Source organism: Molothrus aeneus, chromosome 6 (genome assembly GCF_037042795.1).
Source record: "Molothrus aeneus isolate 106 chromosome 6, BPBGC_Maene_1.0, whole genome shotgun sequence".
Classification (NCBI taxonomy): Eukaryota; Metazoa; Chordata; class Aves; order Passeriformes; family Icteridae; genus Molothrus; species Molothrus aeneus.
Genome location: NC_089651.1, coordinates 33,391,715 through 33,409,559, shown reverse-complemented (window position 1 = coordinate 33,409,559; position 17,845 = coordinate 33,391,715). Strand labels below are relative to the sequence as shown.

The window sequence follows — 17,845 nt, the reverse complement described above, 5'->3', positions numbered from 1 at the left end:
TGCAAGGATTTTTAAAGTGCATGCATGTTTGAGATAAATATAGACTAAGGATCTGATTTTGTTTCTTCCCAAATTGATAACAAAGTTCTTACTGATTTCAATACAAGTATGGTCTACCAGTTTTGTAGGTCTGGCAGATAAAATAAGCTTTTGTGCTCTTGCAAAATGTTAGCTGTCCAAATAGAGCATAGCCCAAAATGCACATCTGCAACATAAGAAATAAACTGTAGTTGTAATATTACATTTATTGCTCTGTACTCTCTTTACTTGGTAAGGGAATGAGATTCTGAGAAAATAATTGGTTATTTGAACATGGTTCCACTCTGTGACAAAAAGAAGCTACGAAATGCACAACTGTTCAAACGCTTTTAAGCAAAAGATTTATTCTCCCTACACTGAATTCTAAGGTGGCTAGTTTTCTCTTGCATGAAATCACAGGATAACTTAGATTATAGCAAGATTGAAAAATCCAAGCTCCTATTTAAAATCAGATGTGAGATTAGAACAAAAGTAATCCAGGACTTCATGCTGTTTGGACTTCAGGAAGTTCAAGAACAGAGCCTTTCAATATGAGAAACACGCCTGGTAGCCAGGAAAAGAAAAGAATATATCATAATTGTAGAACTGTAGAATTATTTCAGTTGGAAAAGGCTTCCAAGATCCTTGAGTCCTGCCGTAAATCTAACACTGCCAGGTTTACAACTAAGTACCAAGTCTACTATACACCTTTCAAATACCTCCAGGGGTGGTGACTCAACCACTTTCCTGGGCAGCCTGTGCCAATGCTTGAAAACCCTTTTGATGAAGAAATTATTCCTAATATTCAAGCTCAGCCTCCCATAGAGCAACTTGAGGCTCTTTCCTCTTGTACTGTCACTTGTTACTTGGGAGAAGAGCTCAGCCCCCAGCTGGCTACAAGCTCCTTTCAGGCAGTTGTAGAGGCCGATAGGGTCTCTTCTGAGCCTCTTTTTCCCCAGGCTAAAACTCCCCAGTTCCCTCACCCTGTTTTCATATAACTTACTCTCTAGACCCTTCACCAGCTCTGTTGTCCTTCTCTAGACATGCTTCAGCACTTCAATGTCTCATTTGCACTGAGGGCCCCAAAACTGAACACAGGATTTGAGGCGTGACCTCACCAGTGCTGAGTACAGGGAGAAAATCACTGTCCTGGTCCTGTTGGCCACACTAATGCTGATACAGACCAGGATGCCACTGGCCTTCTTGGCCACCCATCCTTGAAACACTCCTATAAAATTTTTTCTTTTCCAATGAAATTTGATATATTAGTAAACAAAAAGTACCTTATGCTTAGTATTACACCTGGTTCCTGTCATGGTAAGTCTTACCTTTTTGCAGTGTTTCAGCATCAAAGACTTGCTCCTTGAAGAAAGCTCTGAAGGACAAAGGACTGGCACTGCAGTCTTTTGAAAGTTTGTCAACAGCTTGTTTAAACATAGCAGCTAAGTCATGAAGAAGTCCATCTAAATCAAGGTGAGAAGTAGATGAGGAAATCAAGCTCAGGCGTACTGAAATTGATGCACAAGATGCAGAACTAGACTCCACAGATTCACACTCAATTTGGAAGCCCTCTGACAACATCTTCATTGCAAAATGTTTTCTTTGGAGTGGATCATCAACTACTGCAACAACATGCCATTCAATGGCAGCATCTCTGGGTAGGTGAGATATTACTACCACAGCAAGCAACCCACATACTGCAGCTCCATCATGATACATCTCCGAATCTTCAACCTAAAAGATAAGCAAAATATTGTCCATATTACAGAGTTGTAGAAATCAGTGTTGCTCATATTCAGTTAAAATATTAAAAAAGTATATGCAGTACAGTTATTTCATTGAAATTGCTTTTTCCCTCAACTTTCCTTATTGAAAAGTCATCTTGAGCAATTATGAATTTATCTGACAGTATCTCCTCATTTTTGCAATCTCAAACCATTACAATTCCTGTACCATTAAAAAAAACAACTGATCATAATTTATTTTGCACTCATTCTACAGTCAAGAGAAATCTTTTTTCATACAGTGACTTTTGTTTGTACCAAAGGTTTTTGAAGAATAAAAAAATGGTAGGAACTACCAAAACTACAGAAATGAATCAGTAAATTACATAAGTTTTGTTTTAAAAATTGGAGTACGAAAGATTCAGTTCAGATACAGCAAAAATATAGTTCAGATAGTTCTAAACAGCAGAATTACCCTGATCAAACCCTCTTAGAAGATAAAATATGTTTTTTTAAATAGCAGAGCTCATTGAGAACGTATATTTAAATTGTTTTCACATCAACCAGCATGTCTAATTAGATAACTTGATTAGCTACATCTGAGTAACTGAGTTCCTTTTTGTTCTGATGGTTTTAAATAGCTTTCAAATACCTGAGCATCTGAAATTTTTTGACCAGTGGATTACTTTTTTCCTTACTTTTCCCTCAATTTTTATGAAGAGACAGTATTAGCAATTTTTAATATTAGTGGCTTATACCATCTTCTGTACACAGATAATAACTTTATTTATATACCAGTTTGCTTACATTCCAGTATATACTGTTAATATTGTCCATTGCCTGACCTCTGAAAGGAAAAATAATAACAAGGCAAACCTGTCATTTTGTCTGAAGTCGATAAGGCCATATAACTTGCAGTACCTTCAATTCACAAGCTCAATTTTCAACCACTTGCTCTCAACTTTGAGTGGAAGAAATAATGACATGTTCCAGGCACTTTATTTCAAAATTCACTCACAAAGTTATTGACAAGAATTTTGCACAGAACATCTTTGATTCTTGACCCTTGTGAGCTGTTTACATGAAAAATGCACTTACTTCTATATTAACGATAGTGGAGTGCAATTCTATCCCAAACATGTAGCAATTGCTTTAGCATTTCTGGTTTTGATATTGTAACAGAAATAGGGACAATTTGTCTCAAATTGCAATCACTTCAGTCATAATAAAATCTCACAGAGTACTGTTTGCTTTCAGTACTTTCATTAGGCTGGCCAGGGCTGTTATTAAGGTAGCTACACATAAATGTTATATTAGCACTCAACAGGAGCACAGTATTCTCCTCTAGGAGATGAATTCTAACCTTGTCAATATAATTCTGCTTTGAGTGCTGTAAAACAGTTTGAAAAGATGAAATACTGGAGCTTTGCACTGAGGAAAAAAAAAAGTCATGCTCATTCAGGCTTAAAGGCCATTTTGCTGGCCCAAGGTGCTGAGGTACTGGTTAGAAAAAAACAGTCTAAAGAAGCTCTCTCAGGTCACATCAAGCACTAAGACAAACTTTTCTACTTCCCTGTACTTGTCTTAGGTTGTTAAATCAATTACTCGCTGTTTCTGCTTGCCTTCAGCTGTCATTTAGAATATGAAGAACTACATGAAAATTAAGGCCAGAAGAAAGTACATTTCCAAATTTAACAAATGAGAATCATTCTGTGTGAGAAACTACTCTTGGTGCACCTGTATGGTACCATAACACTCATAACCTTTAACTTTAGTTTGCACAAAGCACAAATGACAGAGTTACTGGGGACTAATAATCTTTCAACAGTGGCTACAGAATCATATAGAAATACTTTTAACAGTGACCTCTTCTGAGTTATTTTCAAGAAATCACTGACATTTGTGTTATACTTGGATACTGCATTTAAGATTTACTTTTCAGAAATTTACAGTTTTTTTAAAGGACTAAGTATCTTTATAACTGAATATCTAGCCTATCTAGTAAATGAAGACAATTACATAAGGTCTGCTAAGAAATTATATGATGCTAAAACAGTATAAGTAAGTATTAAGAGTGAAAACAAAGATGAATTATTTTGTTGGCTAAATTGTTTTTACAATTGATTCTGGACTCTCATCAATGAGATTTATCACTTCTGGCAGACAGCTGTGGTACTTTGAATAAAAACTTGTTTTTAGAGTTCTTCCCCAAGGATACTGTTAGACTGTTCTATAAAGGAGCACAGGTTTTGGGCTAGTCTTTGTTCTACAGCTTCAAGTCCTGATCAGAAAAAAATAAGGTAAAAGAGCATATAGCTTGGGTTATAATTTTTGAAAAAGAACTATAAAATAATTCTTGGGAAGCTCTAAAATTTTTATTGAAAGAATTGAAATCTATTGGGGCAAACACTGTTGAAAGCAGTGATTCCTTAAAAGTATGCATTACACGAATTTTTCAAGTCTTTATGAATTTTATTAATCTGTAGGTGTAGTAGTCATCTAAAGATATTTGCCCTTTAACCCTTTTTTTCTAGCTATCAGTTTTCAAATTATTTTCATTTCATGGGAAAAGCGTGTTCTAATTTCCACTTGTTAGCCTTTCCATTGGATTTAATAATTTCAAGGAACAAATACTACAAGGTAGCTCTGTACTAAGAGAAGTTTGAATGTCACAGGGAAATATAAGGAGATTTAGAGGTTCAATGGCTGACTGCTGAGATTATATGGAGAAAGATTCTAATTATGTGCTATACTTTTACATGATCTGATTTAAAGAGGGCTGGAGAAGGACAGCAGGTAACATCTGTTCCGCATGTAGGAGACACTCTCTGAAAAAACTGCTTCTACAATGACTTTTTTTAGGAATAAATGTAGTCTGGATCATCTCAGAGACCACACTATGACAGAATTCCAATTCTGTCATGCTAGGAAATGGTAGATCCCAAAACCTTGGACAAAGATTTGATAAGACAAGTGATTTAGCTCCAACTGAATCTCACATTAGACTGTCCTCAAAACATGTTTCATAATGTCTTCCCTTTGCCAACAGGATCATTTGCTGCTTAATTTATCAAAGATGTAAAAGACTGAGATCCAGAAAATTTGAAAAAGGAAGCCAAAGGGCAGATTTTTCTAAATACGTTCATTGTATCTATACCATTCCATATATGCATTTTATCTATATCATGCCATATCCAGAGAAGGACTCCAAACATTTTTTAAGACATTGCTTTACAAAACCCCCATAACTCAACAAAGGACTTTTCCCACCTTGAAGAAAATACAAATACTCTTCTGGCAATACAATGCATGTTTCAATAACTCACTGGAGAAACCAAAGGTACAGAGTACATTTAAGGATGACTGAGAAAGTGACTCCTTACTTTTATTCTAAACACTGAGAAAACTGCCATGCTAAGCTAAGTGACATCTTGGAAAGTCTTCATGGACTGCTTAATAAAGAATTACAGAAGCTGACAACAGTTAAGAAAACAAGTAAGGAAAGAAAACAATGTGGGTAGCTTTGTGCCTCTGTAAAAATCCACAATTCACCAACATCTTGAGTAAGATAAACAACTCTGGATGTCTCAACTGAAAAAGGACATACTATATATTCAGAGGAGGATAAGTATGATCAAAAGCTCTGGAGGGTCTGATTGGAAATGTTCTGCAGCCTCCTTAATGAGAAGACAGAGGCTTATAAAGTCATACATGACATAAAAAGAGTGGATAGGGATAAGAACTGATTTCGCACACTTGTCTTTCTGTACTAAAAGCTATGGACCATCAAATGACATTAGTAAGAGCATAGTTTCAAAATGAACAATGGTGGTGACACCTACAATTCCTTGATGGAGAATGCTCTGGTTGCAAGAACTTTACAGGGATTCAAGGGGAGCCTGAACAAGTTCTTAGAACACAGATTCAGTGGGCATTATAAAAGAGATATAATAAAATTCCTGGATTATTTTTAATTTATATGTTACTAATTTATATAAAGCTTATGTTTTATGTAACAAAATTGATTTGATCAATTTAAATATTAATTAAAATAGTTTGAGGTTAGGAGAATATTAGAGCAGATTTATGCTTTTACTGGTTTTACTATTCACTTCTGCTTAGGGCTGCTGTTTGGAGTCAAAATACCAAGCAAAGTCTACACCATGATGTTATTGTTACATTCTTAAATAAGCATTTATGCTGATAATAGCAGTGTAATAGCAGGGATTTCTTGTTTGGACTCACAGATTTTTCACAATTAGTCAATTAGTCCCTTCCAACATTTCCATTATTCTAAAGGAATTTTATGTTCATCTGTGATATTCCAGACGAATTTTATAGATGAATTGTGAACACTGAGTCAAGTAGATGAATGCAGGTAACAGCTTTGAGAGCTTAAGCTTCTTCAGCAGAGGTACTGGCACCAGAATATTGGGCTGGAAGAAGTGAGAGTTCAATGTGGTTACTCCTTCTCAGGGAAGAAATGTTCTTCTTCTTTTTCAAAAAGAAGAATCACATACAGAACTGTCATGCTACTTTTAGGGGGACATACATATCTTCATTTCTGCCTTAACTGACAGAGACAGCATGGACACCTAAAACACAACAGTCCCAGACAGTGCCAAGCAGGAGGTTTGTCTGCTTTAGGCACCTGCCACAGGAACAGGGGTTTGGAGCTGCCTCACACTGGAGCCACCCAGACAGATTGCTCTGTGTTAACCTCTCTAAAGCGGTTCTGTGATGGATGCTCAATCCAAATCTGCAAAAGTGTAAGGATGTTTAGGTAGAAATAGAAAGGGTCAAAAGGCTTGACTGAATACTTGTTGAAGGCCACAGTACTACAGTTATTAAGGAACATACAGTTCAGTAAAGTATCTAATAATGAGAAATGAGAATAGGAACTTTCTGGACTTTGTATTTGCGCCTAAACTGAAGTGAAAAGGCAGCTTGGTAGAAACATTCCTTAGCTAACTCTTTTATCAATATGTTTACTTCAGTAATAGCTCTTTCATATCCCAAGAAGCAAAGGTTGTCAGTGGGTTTCTAAACTTGTAATTAACCCTACATAAGTACAAAAGTGTTATCTGAACTGCTGCATGCATAATACTCTCCTGAGCATTGCACTGATACAAGAAATTATCACATTGGTTCACAGTAGTACCAAATCCTTTCATTTTCTGTGACTCAGTTCTTGGTAAAGATTCACCCAATTTTCATTGTCCATATTTAGAAAGCCACAAAATACTCTCATGCTAATGAAGGCCTGATGCATTTAAAATACTGCTACAAACCAAACCAGAATCCAATAGAATGAGAAGAGTTAAGTGAAAAACACTAGGCAGTAAGGGTTGTAAGGGTTGTTTAAAACAAAACACAAAGTTTTGTTTTAAAGGTGCTAATCTTATAAATAGAATTCTTTTTTTTTTTTTGTAATACAAAAAAAATCCAATGCAGAAGTATTAAAATTGCAATGAAAACAAAGGAATAATGAGTTAAAGACAAACCTATCTTCAGTCCATTGGATAAGTATTTAACTGTTTTGCTTAAACTGAAAAGGCACACACTTTGGCCTTTAACATTTATTATATAAATTTGTTTGACTATCCTCCCTTTGTTCCAAATGAGAAATATTCTTTCTGTTGTGTTACTAAGGACTAAGGACTATCTATCTCTCAGCTGAATATGGAATCAGGCTATAAGAGGCAGAGATGAATGCATAATTGCTATCTCTACAAAGAAGTGACTTGGAGAACAAAAAGAAAGATACTGTGATGTTACTTTTAGAAGCTGAGTTTATGAAAACCTTATATGGTATGCATTATTACACCATTACAGTGGCAAGATTAATGTGCCTTTAAATAATACATTTAAAATTTCCTTTACACTCCCTGCATTAAACAGAGTGCATCAAACTCTTGAGATCCAGTTGAAGCTTTGCTAGAGTCTCTTACAACAATAGGTTTATGACTTTAAAAAGTAAAGATTCCACTAGGAAAACTGCATAAGAATAAAAATGTCAGTTCCTAAAGAAAGTAGGATAGAAGCAATTCTTTTCAACATCCTAGTTTGTCTAATAAATAGGCCACATGCATTCCTGGTATAACACGTCTAAATTTAAATAATGAATACCACAGTATTTTATAACAATAAAATTGCTATGAATGTTCCTTTTGGAAAGCGTACAAAAATGAGAAAGTCAGACATTTAGTATTTCTTTCTGAAATAAAACAAATTATTTGGTGTATGTCAAAAAGACATTATCACAAAACTGGCAGACTAAAAACGAAGTCTTATAAACTGAATATTTGTCATAGAATAAATACTGTAAATATAAAAAGAAACAAGTTCTTCAGAAATTTTAGTCCTCTCTACTCACTCCTCAACATGTTGGACAAAGCTGGAGGTAGTTCAGTAACCATTGTGTCATGTAGAAATTATTTTTTACAATGTCAGATGGGAAACTGAACCTGTACTTACTTTGGTTGTTACTGAGCCATGGAAAATTTAGAGCAAACCAAGTGGTTCTTTATTTTTTGTAGCAGCATCTGATAGCACATTTTTGAGAGAAATTTCTTTTTTGTGCAGCCTTTAGCTATCTTTAGAAAACAGAAGCATGAAAAAGGAAAAACAGATACAGGGGAACAAATATGAGTACAGAAATTTAGAGGTACTACTATTTCTCAGGGTGCTTTCAATCAATTTTTGTAATTTAAATGTATTTCTAATTAATGTGTTCTTTTGATATAATGATTATAATTCTGCCTGCACATATTAGAGAAAAATACAAATTAAATTTTCAACTTAATAATTGTGAAAAAAAATCTGCATGTAGCTATAGTAATGATGCAAAATTAATAATTAGATACAAAATGGTCAGCAATTAACATGCCAAGCATAAGAGCTTAAATTTTCTCAGAGATGCATTTTGCAGGAGGATGAAATGACCATATCCCAAGTTATTTTAGTGGGAGTAAAGAAAATGTGAAATTTCTACAATGTATTGATGGCTATTATTAGGAATAGACAAGGTGATGGGCTAGAATTTTATGGTAGTCGACCAAGTATGTCAGAAGAAACTACCAGAAAAATTAAGTAACAACACTCTGAGGACCCAAATCCCATACAGTAAATTTGATTTATAAGTTGAGACAGCTTTCTGGTGCATAAAGGATATATTGAAAGCCTTGCAGAATCAAAAATTTCATGATGAATGGTCTCTGAATAGTGCCACTGGAAGAATAGGTAAGCATTACATAAAAAAGCAAAGCAAATATAGAACTGATGAAAATAGAGAGTTCATAAGAAACCAGTTCAATAACTTTACATGATCTATAGCTTATATTGCTCAAACAGAATAATTTAACAACTTGCTATTCTATCTTTTACCATGATTGTCAACAGAGGCCAAGAAGTGGTATAAATTTTCATCATTTTTGTGTCATAGAAAAAAGGGTTCTGTTGAAATTTAAGACGTAACCTTACAAGCTCTCCTTTGATTATATTTAGTACAGAAGGATATCATTTGCTTGTTAATTTTGTTTCTCTTTTCTATTGTTGGATCACTGTGTTTTCATCCTTTTATTTCAGAAACTGAGAAGCTCTGACAGGATCAAAATAAGAGCAATCAGTATCACATTTCTATGAAGACATAATCAGCTTTGAACAAGTCTCTAGAACAAATAAACAGTTGAAAGCCTGAAAAATGTACACAGAGTCTGCAATAACTAGGCTAACACCTCTGTTTTCTGGACTTATCAGACTGGAACTTTTCTTGCAAAGGAAGCTCAAATAATTTCTTGTTAGAATAAATTGAAAGAAAAACAGAAATTGTAAACTGACCTGCTGAAAGACAGACACAGGCTTCTGCAAGCACAGTAATGGAGAAGCATCTTCTACTGAAAGACTGAGACTTCCATTTTTGCATCATTCCTCAGGTAAGTATCACAATCTTGTTCTAACCCATTATCTAAAAGCACAGTCTCATCAGCCCCACAGACATCAAGTTTTCAACCACTCAGTGAATTTTATACATTTCAATCTCTCTTCAAAATACATTTCATAATTGTATATGATAATCATGCCACCACCAGAGTAAAAGAAAGATTTTAAAATTTATAATCAGTTATGGTAAGCATGTGATAATATCAAATGGAAAATATACAATACCATTTCCCCATCTTTTATAGATATAGATATTAGTTATAGCACTCATTATTGAGATAAAAGCATGTTAAAGTACTGCAGGGAAGTGTCTGGACTGAGGAACTGAGAAGCACAGGACTGCCAGAAGGGCTACCAAAGGGGCAAAATACCTGAAATGCAGAATTAGACAATTATTATTAATTTTAAAAATGGACATGACTCTGATTTTCCCTCTTAATTACTCCCTCTGATGTCTCATGAGACAGATAAAGTCTTAACTTTTCTTTATTATAGCTGATTTAGGGAGTAGGGGTTTAATTTTTTAATTTTTACTTTATTTTAGAGAATTGGTTAAGGTTTCAGCAGAACTCCGATGCAAGTGCTCTGATACAATATGAATGCCGATACCTTTTTTCCCTAATTCAAAGGGGTCAAGAAAGGATTTTCACTTTTTTAAAGTCCATACAAGCCTTTGTTTGTTTGCCCTACTCTGCAGAAGTTGTCATGCTACCACGTGTACATATCAACCTGACAAACCCTGTTCCTACTGCATGTGAAGCTCAGCCTTTTCATTCTCACCCTGTGGCATGAAGTATTTGGAACTCCTAAGGTCTGATATATTTTAGTGCAAGTGTACTCACAGAGTTCAAAATGGGAATTTCTGGGTGAAATGTAATGGTCTGTGATATACAGGTCAGAATAAATAATCTAATGGTGCCTTCTGGCTGTACCAGCCACTCAAGCTATGAAATCAGTTTTACCCAATACTTCTGCTCAGCCTTTCTACCAGCACTGAAGTGCCAGAGCTCTAAAATCCCACACTGAGAAGGCAACCATCTTACTCATTATGGCCTTTAACATCCCTTGCTGATAGTTTTAAATTTTTAAACAGCCCTACCTGTCGAGCTTCCTTTTATGTGTTCTCATAGTTACAGATATAATTTTGGAAGCAAAATATCTAAACACCAAGCATAATAAAAATGAAATGGGTTAAAGCTTATTAGCAGTAGGGAGCAGATGTAGCAAAATTCTGCCAGTTCCCCTACATTTCCTCCCCAGCAGGGATTTTCTGTCAAGCTGTGAGTTAGTTCTATACACTAATCCAGGCTGCTGTTGCTGCAATTGTACCTTTCTATACCTTGCTATTGTACTAAAAATTCACTTTGATTTTTGATTTCTTCCTTCTTAATAATAATATTTAAAGCAGTTCCTGCAGAGCTAAATGTAAATTCAAGCACCGCATGCTAGATGCTCAAAAGGGCATGAAAATGTAAAATTGATAAGAAAATAATTACATACTGAAAAGCTGTTTTATTTGCTTAAAAAATAGTAACTTTCTCTCAACGAACTAGAGGTTCCTGAGCCAAGTCATAACCAGTTAATGACTGAAGTTAAGATCCTTGAAATACCTCTCAAATATACATCATTCAATATATCAGTTACAATGTGGAAAAAAAAAAAGTATTTAAGGAACAAAGTCATAAATTGATAGTAATACAAACTGAAAGCAAATGAAGTCTGCCACATGAAACATGATCACAGACTGTCACTCTGAGGGTTTTTATTCTTCATGTGTAGTGTCAAAAATAAGCACTTAGGAAAAAGAGTTGAACTGAAGTAAGGATGTTCAAGATGGAAAGATTTCAGTTGAAAATCATCTGCGAGTGTGTACCCAAATGGGACAGAAAATGAGCACAGTTAATGGTCAAAATCTACTTTGTGGGCATTATGGATAACGGATTTTATGATAGTATTTGAATTTTGGATACTGATTGCAAAGACCTTTTCTTTGAAAGTCTGCTTCCTTCTGAACTTTGACAATGAGCTCTGGAACCAATTTTCAAATGAAATATCTGCTTTCACCTCACATATTCTAATTACATCATCTGTTCATCTGTACACGTACAGGACCACTAGCTACTCTTGTCAAACCTATAACTAAATTTTGTAGAATGCAAGGAAGAAAATTTTGATGCTGCAGGAGGCAGAAGAAAAACAATTTGAAAACTCTGATGGCACTACTAAACTTCCACCAACTGTCAGGCTCTCCCTCATTGCAGTAGCCACCTTGATTAGTAAGATAATATAAAGATGTGCAATTGAAAATAATTTCATAAAAATCACAGAATGGCTTGAGTTGGGATCTTGATCCATACACCCTGCCATGGGCAGGGACATCTTCCACTAGACCAGTTTGCTCAGCCAGCCCTTGAAGGGACCTCTAGGGATAGAGCATCCACAATTTCCATGGGGAGCCTTTGCCAGTCCCTCACCAACCTCACAGAAAAGAATTATTTACTAATATCTAATCTCAACCTGCTCTCTTCCAATCAGAAGCCACTTCCTCTTGCCCTGTCACTACATACTCATGTAAACAGTCTTGCCCCATCTTTTCTGTAAGTTCTTTCAAGGTACTGGAAGGCTACAACTAGGTCACCCTGAAGCCCTCTCTTTTCCAAGCTTGCTTCAACAACAAGTCCATGTCCTTCCTGTGCCAAGGACTCCAGAGCTGGATACAGTCCTCATGGTAGGGTCTCACCAGAGCAGAGGAGAGGAGCAGAATTATCTCCTTCAACCTGCTGCCCATACTTCTTCTCATACAGCTTATGATATGACTGGCTTTCTGGCAAGCAATTTTATTTTGAATGTGATGCTTTTTAGTACACAAATTTTTACTGGAAAACACATTTTTCATTCCATCTTTTGTATATGAATATTTTTGAGTCAAATATAGTTTTCAATAGACTACTCAGTTACTTTCATTATTTAATATGGTATGACTGCAAAACAAGGTTGGTTAAATGGCATAGCATATGACTATTAGGGCTTCACATGTCTTTTATTTTAACTCAAGCCATTTACATTGACCAATAATGTCCTTCATACAGTTTGGAACTTAGATTTTGCAGGACCAGTTTTCTCCCAGTTCAGTTACAAAAGTCAAACTCAGATGATTGCAATTCATGGACTTTCTTAAAATCCACTATACTGGGCTGCCCAAAAAGTTAGGAGAAAACCTCATCCCTGCTCCAGTTTTTACTGTCAAGCATGAATCTATATGATATATAAAACAATGTAATACTTTGGTGTCTCAACTACGTCCCCTCCAAGCTCTGCCAAACCCCAACCTTTTTGCTGGGTAAAGTCGGAGAAAGAGAAAGTCTTGATGCTGTGCAGGCACTGTTCAGCAACAGCCAATATTGGTCTGCTATCTACACAGTGTTAGCCACAAATCCACTATAGGGGCTGCTGTAAAGAAAATTAACTCCACCCCAGCCAGACTCACTGTGAGAGAAAGTTCACAATAACCTACAAGTTCTAAGACAAGTTTTAGTTAATGTGTAGCTATTCTCAGCAGTGACTGCAATGAGCTACATGGAAAGCAAATTTGTTCTTCTGAACATGAAGATACATCTTGCAGATTACTACTGAAATATATAATGGGATCTTAAATCACACTTCTGAAACCAGGTGACACCATGAACAGAAAATTAGAATGGAAGGTTTTCAGTAAATGGACTTTGTCATGTATTAATATATATCCTTGTTACAAGTTGTTATACTAAGAAAAAATACAAATATATATTAATGGATTATTCATGGATATGCTTGTAATGTATATATATATATATATATATATATATATATACACACATATATAATGTCTATATGCATGTATTCATATAAGAGGAGGGAGGGAGAAAAATCTGTAGATGTGTACATATCCTCCACGTAGCTCTGCAGAACATGCACAGAGAGACAGTGAGACTATGCAATACAGAGTTGCTATCTGCAACTCCACACAAACACTCATTTGACAAATTACAATAATCCTTTACCAAAATCACCATCTTAATTAAAAATGGTCAACAATTAGTATTTTCTTCAGCTAACAGTTACATTATCCTCTTTCAGACTTGCTCCTTTGTTTATATATATATATATATATCTATATGTGCAAAAGTAATTATTTTGGTCACCTACAGAAGATGGCCAGGGTGTTTCCAGGAAGTTGCTTATAAGTGAGATGCATAAAGACCTGCATAATATTAACACTGAATAATGTCCAAGATAAAATCAAAGTTATATTTCAAGTGTTATCACCTGTGTTTATGGTGGTAACATCCAAAGGACTGATGAGAAGTGAACAGCTATCATATCAGCTGGATGCATTTTTATTTTTCATCAATGAAGCTGAATAAAAACAGGGAGGAAGCTGAAAGTGATTATTCACTGCTAGGTGGCATGCATGTAACTGGACATTGACCAGGGAGCACTGCTCTTTTTTGCTATGCAAAAATTTAAAGAGGTTTCAAAATAAGATAGCTCACTTTCACACTATCTTATGTGCTTTTTTGAAAGTGGAGTATAGGAAAGCATAAATAATTTTTGGGTTACTTTGGCTTTTATGAATAAGAAAATTAAGATATTTTATTAATTTTGAAGACCATATTATATCATTCAGAGAAGAGGAAGAAGAAGACGAAATGAAATTATTATTATGACCGGCACACAGAATCAGAGATGAGGCTAATCAAGTACTGAAATTTAGTAGGATCCCTTGGACCATACAATAAAATAGTAATGATTGATGAGAAAAATTAAAGTGTCATCACTGGAAAAGACCAAGATCTAGAGTAGCTACTTAGTATTGAATATCAAACTACTTGCTGGAAGCAGTAAATTGGAAGGGATGTTTACGGTCTGAAAGAGATTAACCAACTACAGTTTCAGGAAGGATGAGTAGTTAACAAGACTGTTTATGTAGACTGAGGTGGTAATATGGCTCTTCTTTCAGTCCTGATCAACAGGATTATCTCATCCAAAGGAGAACAAAAAATCTTTGAAGGTGATGAAATTCTGAAATTCTATCCTTTATTGTAGGAATTTAAAGGGTCCTTCATGTACTTTGGACTACAGTTTTATAGGGAAGTTTCCTGAGTGAAAGTTGGACCTTGATCACTTTTAGACCAAAATGGCATTTTTTCCCTCTATAATGTGGGCAGTGACAACAGGTACTTGCTTCAGGGATGCAACTCTGTTAATGGCTTTCACAATCATCACACATCAGACTTTTGACCAGAGGTTCTGGCCTAAGCAAACAGTGGATGCATATATGCACTCTTGCACTCTTAGCACAGAAGTGACAGGCTCAAAACAGAATTAATGTTTTCAGCAAAGGAGATGAAGAATCACTCAAAACCAGTCTTATAAGGGAACTGCTGCAGGGGAACATCAGTCAGCCCGCATGAACCAGGCTGTTTACCACCCTGAATAACCTGACATGCATTTCTTCACTCTGTCTACCTGAAAAACAACATTCAAATGCATGGATATATTACCTGTAAATGGCAAATAAGCTAGTGCAAATCAGTTAGTGGAAATCACAGAATTATGCTGACTTATACCAGTTGAGGATTTGATGGTATCTGTGGTTATCTCCACAAATGATCACAAAAGAAATGCTCTCCTTTCTTATTTTCTATTGCTCATATTTTTTGTTTATATTCTACAAGTTAACTTCATGCGTTCTCTTTGGACTATTATGCAATCATATGATTTTTATACACATATATTCCCTTTCTAAAAATGGCTTTAATTAAAGTCATGTTCTTTTAGTTGGCTATACTAATTTTAAACATTTTGAAGTCTCTGCTAATGTTACAAATAGAGTATTATAGTCTTTTAAGAAAGAGTTCAAGTGGCAAACCTTTCACCTCCCATGCCCAGTGTCAAATGGCAGACTTTTTCCAAGGACCTCTGGATTTCCACTATCTGCATTTGATCTGTGTTAAATATTCTCATTACAGTTGCTTCAAATGAATAGAAAAGCTTTGCCTAATCTGAACACAGGGGAAATGAAATATACTAGGCACGAGATAAAAGACACACCAGCACTGTGCAATTTAATGCACTGTGTGTTCTGAACATGGGCCATAAAAGAAGCCTGGGTTTATATATCAAACTGTGGAAAATTCAAAATAGCATCTAGTTGCAAAATAGATGTTATGAAGCTGATGGGACAAAAAAGGGGAAACAGTAACATGCATATTCTTCCTACAGAATTTTTGATAGGTATAGGTACTGGCTGTCAGCAATGGTTTTCAAAAATATTTATTTTTCTTCTGGTGATATTACACATCATATTAGTTAACCTATGTGAGGCTTTACTGCAATGTAAATGTAGCAGTGTTCTAATCTGTCATTTTACCTTTATAATACTTGTTTACTTGTACTACTCATATTCCGACTATTTTGTTCAAGAAACTAGTAAAAGGAGACCAATTAAGTTTAAAAGGAGACCAATTAAGTTAATATTACTTATAGTATTATCTATAGGACACAGAATTTACAACAATTTTTGGAAATCTAACAATTGCATTAAATAAAGATATTAACCAATATATATAATAAATTAGACAAAAAAGCGTACCTGAATATTACTGGCTTAGAAACATCAGTTCAGAGTGGTGAAAAAATATGTATTTTCTCACATAAATCTGTGGAAGTTTTTAATATTCCATTTTAAGTTTTAAAGTCATTTTCACTATGGGCAAAAAAAGGGTCTTAAACCTTTGTCCAATCCTTTGCAGCAAGAAAAATTTTCAACTTCCACTATTTGAGCATAAGCTACTTCTGTTGTGCTTAGGATAAAGTGTTAGAGAATGCATGAATTTTATTTAAATTCATGCCACTCTGTATACTTCAAATAGCACAGGAATGTCTGAACAATGCACAGACTGCTGTTACAGATGCATGATGCCATTCTAAATGACTGCCATGAAAACACACTAATTAGTGCAGGAAACAACTGCACGTAGCTAGAGAGATTCTTGATCAAGATTTAACTTGTTTATAACTTGGGACCTGTACATTATTTGTAAGGCAAAGTGGAAAGGTACAGGAAAGTACCAATGATATTTACAGGAGTGCCAAAGAAGGTACGATGCAGGGGCTCCCTGGAAGGGGCCCAGTGCCCTCGATAACTGCTCTTAGATACATATCTTTAAAAAATCCTAGTTTGGGTGTACTTACATCTTTTGAACTCTAAACAGTTTTTAAATCTGGTCCAAAAGGTTTTAATTCAGATTTTAAAATTTGGCATCAAGTTATCCAAGTGCTGAAATAAGTGTGGAACCCATTCACAATATATATCAGATAAAACACTGTGAATCTTTTTTCCATCACTTCTGCACTACACACTATTAAGACACACACTGTCAACAATCTGACTGGCATTCCTGACAGAATGAAAGTCAACTGCAGCACTCTTTGCTGGATTTGAAACAATCATGGGATCACAGCCACTCATCCTGAATTCTCACCATAAAAAAAAAAGAAAGCTTCTGTCAGAAGAAGATGGGCTGGTGAACTTTTAAAGTTTGCAGAATGTTTGCTCAGAAAATTATTGGTGGGAGACAACTAATACCCAAATGGAAGTGGTGCTATAAAAGTAAAAGGATATATTATTTTTTATGTCACAGGAAGTATTCCACTGAGTAGATTTTTCATGACTGAGGATGGAAAATACATTGGCAGCTGCCTATTACAATAACTAGAGGGAAACTGATCTATAATATCAGATTTTAAGAAAAAAATACAAGGACCTTAATGCTATTAATACATCTTGCTATTACATTAAATATTATCTTTCTGTGCAACTTGGTCTTCTAATCTTAACAAAATATACTGTTTTCACTGTCTCAAAATCTCCCTTCACCGATGTTTTGGGTTACTTCCAAACACAACCAATTCTAAACTTTCTGTTGATAACAAAACATTGAGTACTAAATACACTAAAGTATTTCCCTATATTTTTTTCTTTTTATAATGAAGAAATCAGAGATAGATTTTCAGAGAGTTCTGGAAAATCTGCCTCCAAGTTTTGTATATATTTCATCCAACCAAAATTACTGAAACTAATCTTTAGCATTCAGACATTTTATAAACAAATTTATTTC

General features: G+C 35.1%; 1 protein-coding gene across 1 annotated transcript in view; it reads right to left on the bottom strand.

Moving 5' to 3' along the window:
- DPH6 (diphthamine biosynthesis 6) overlaps positions 1 to 17,845 on the bottom strand; it is a 184,241-nt gene that overhangs the window by 33,997 nt on the left and 132,399 nt on the right. The window contains exon 14 of the mRNA XM_066552064.1: positions 1,347 to 1,752. Within this exon, the coding sequence (XP_066408161.1) occupies positions 1,347 to 1,752 (406 nt within the window). The remainder of the gene's footprint in view (positions 1 to 1,346; positions 1,753 to 17,845) is intronic.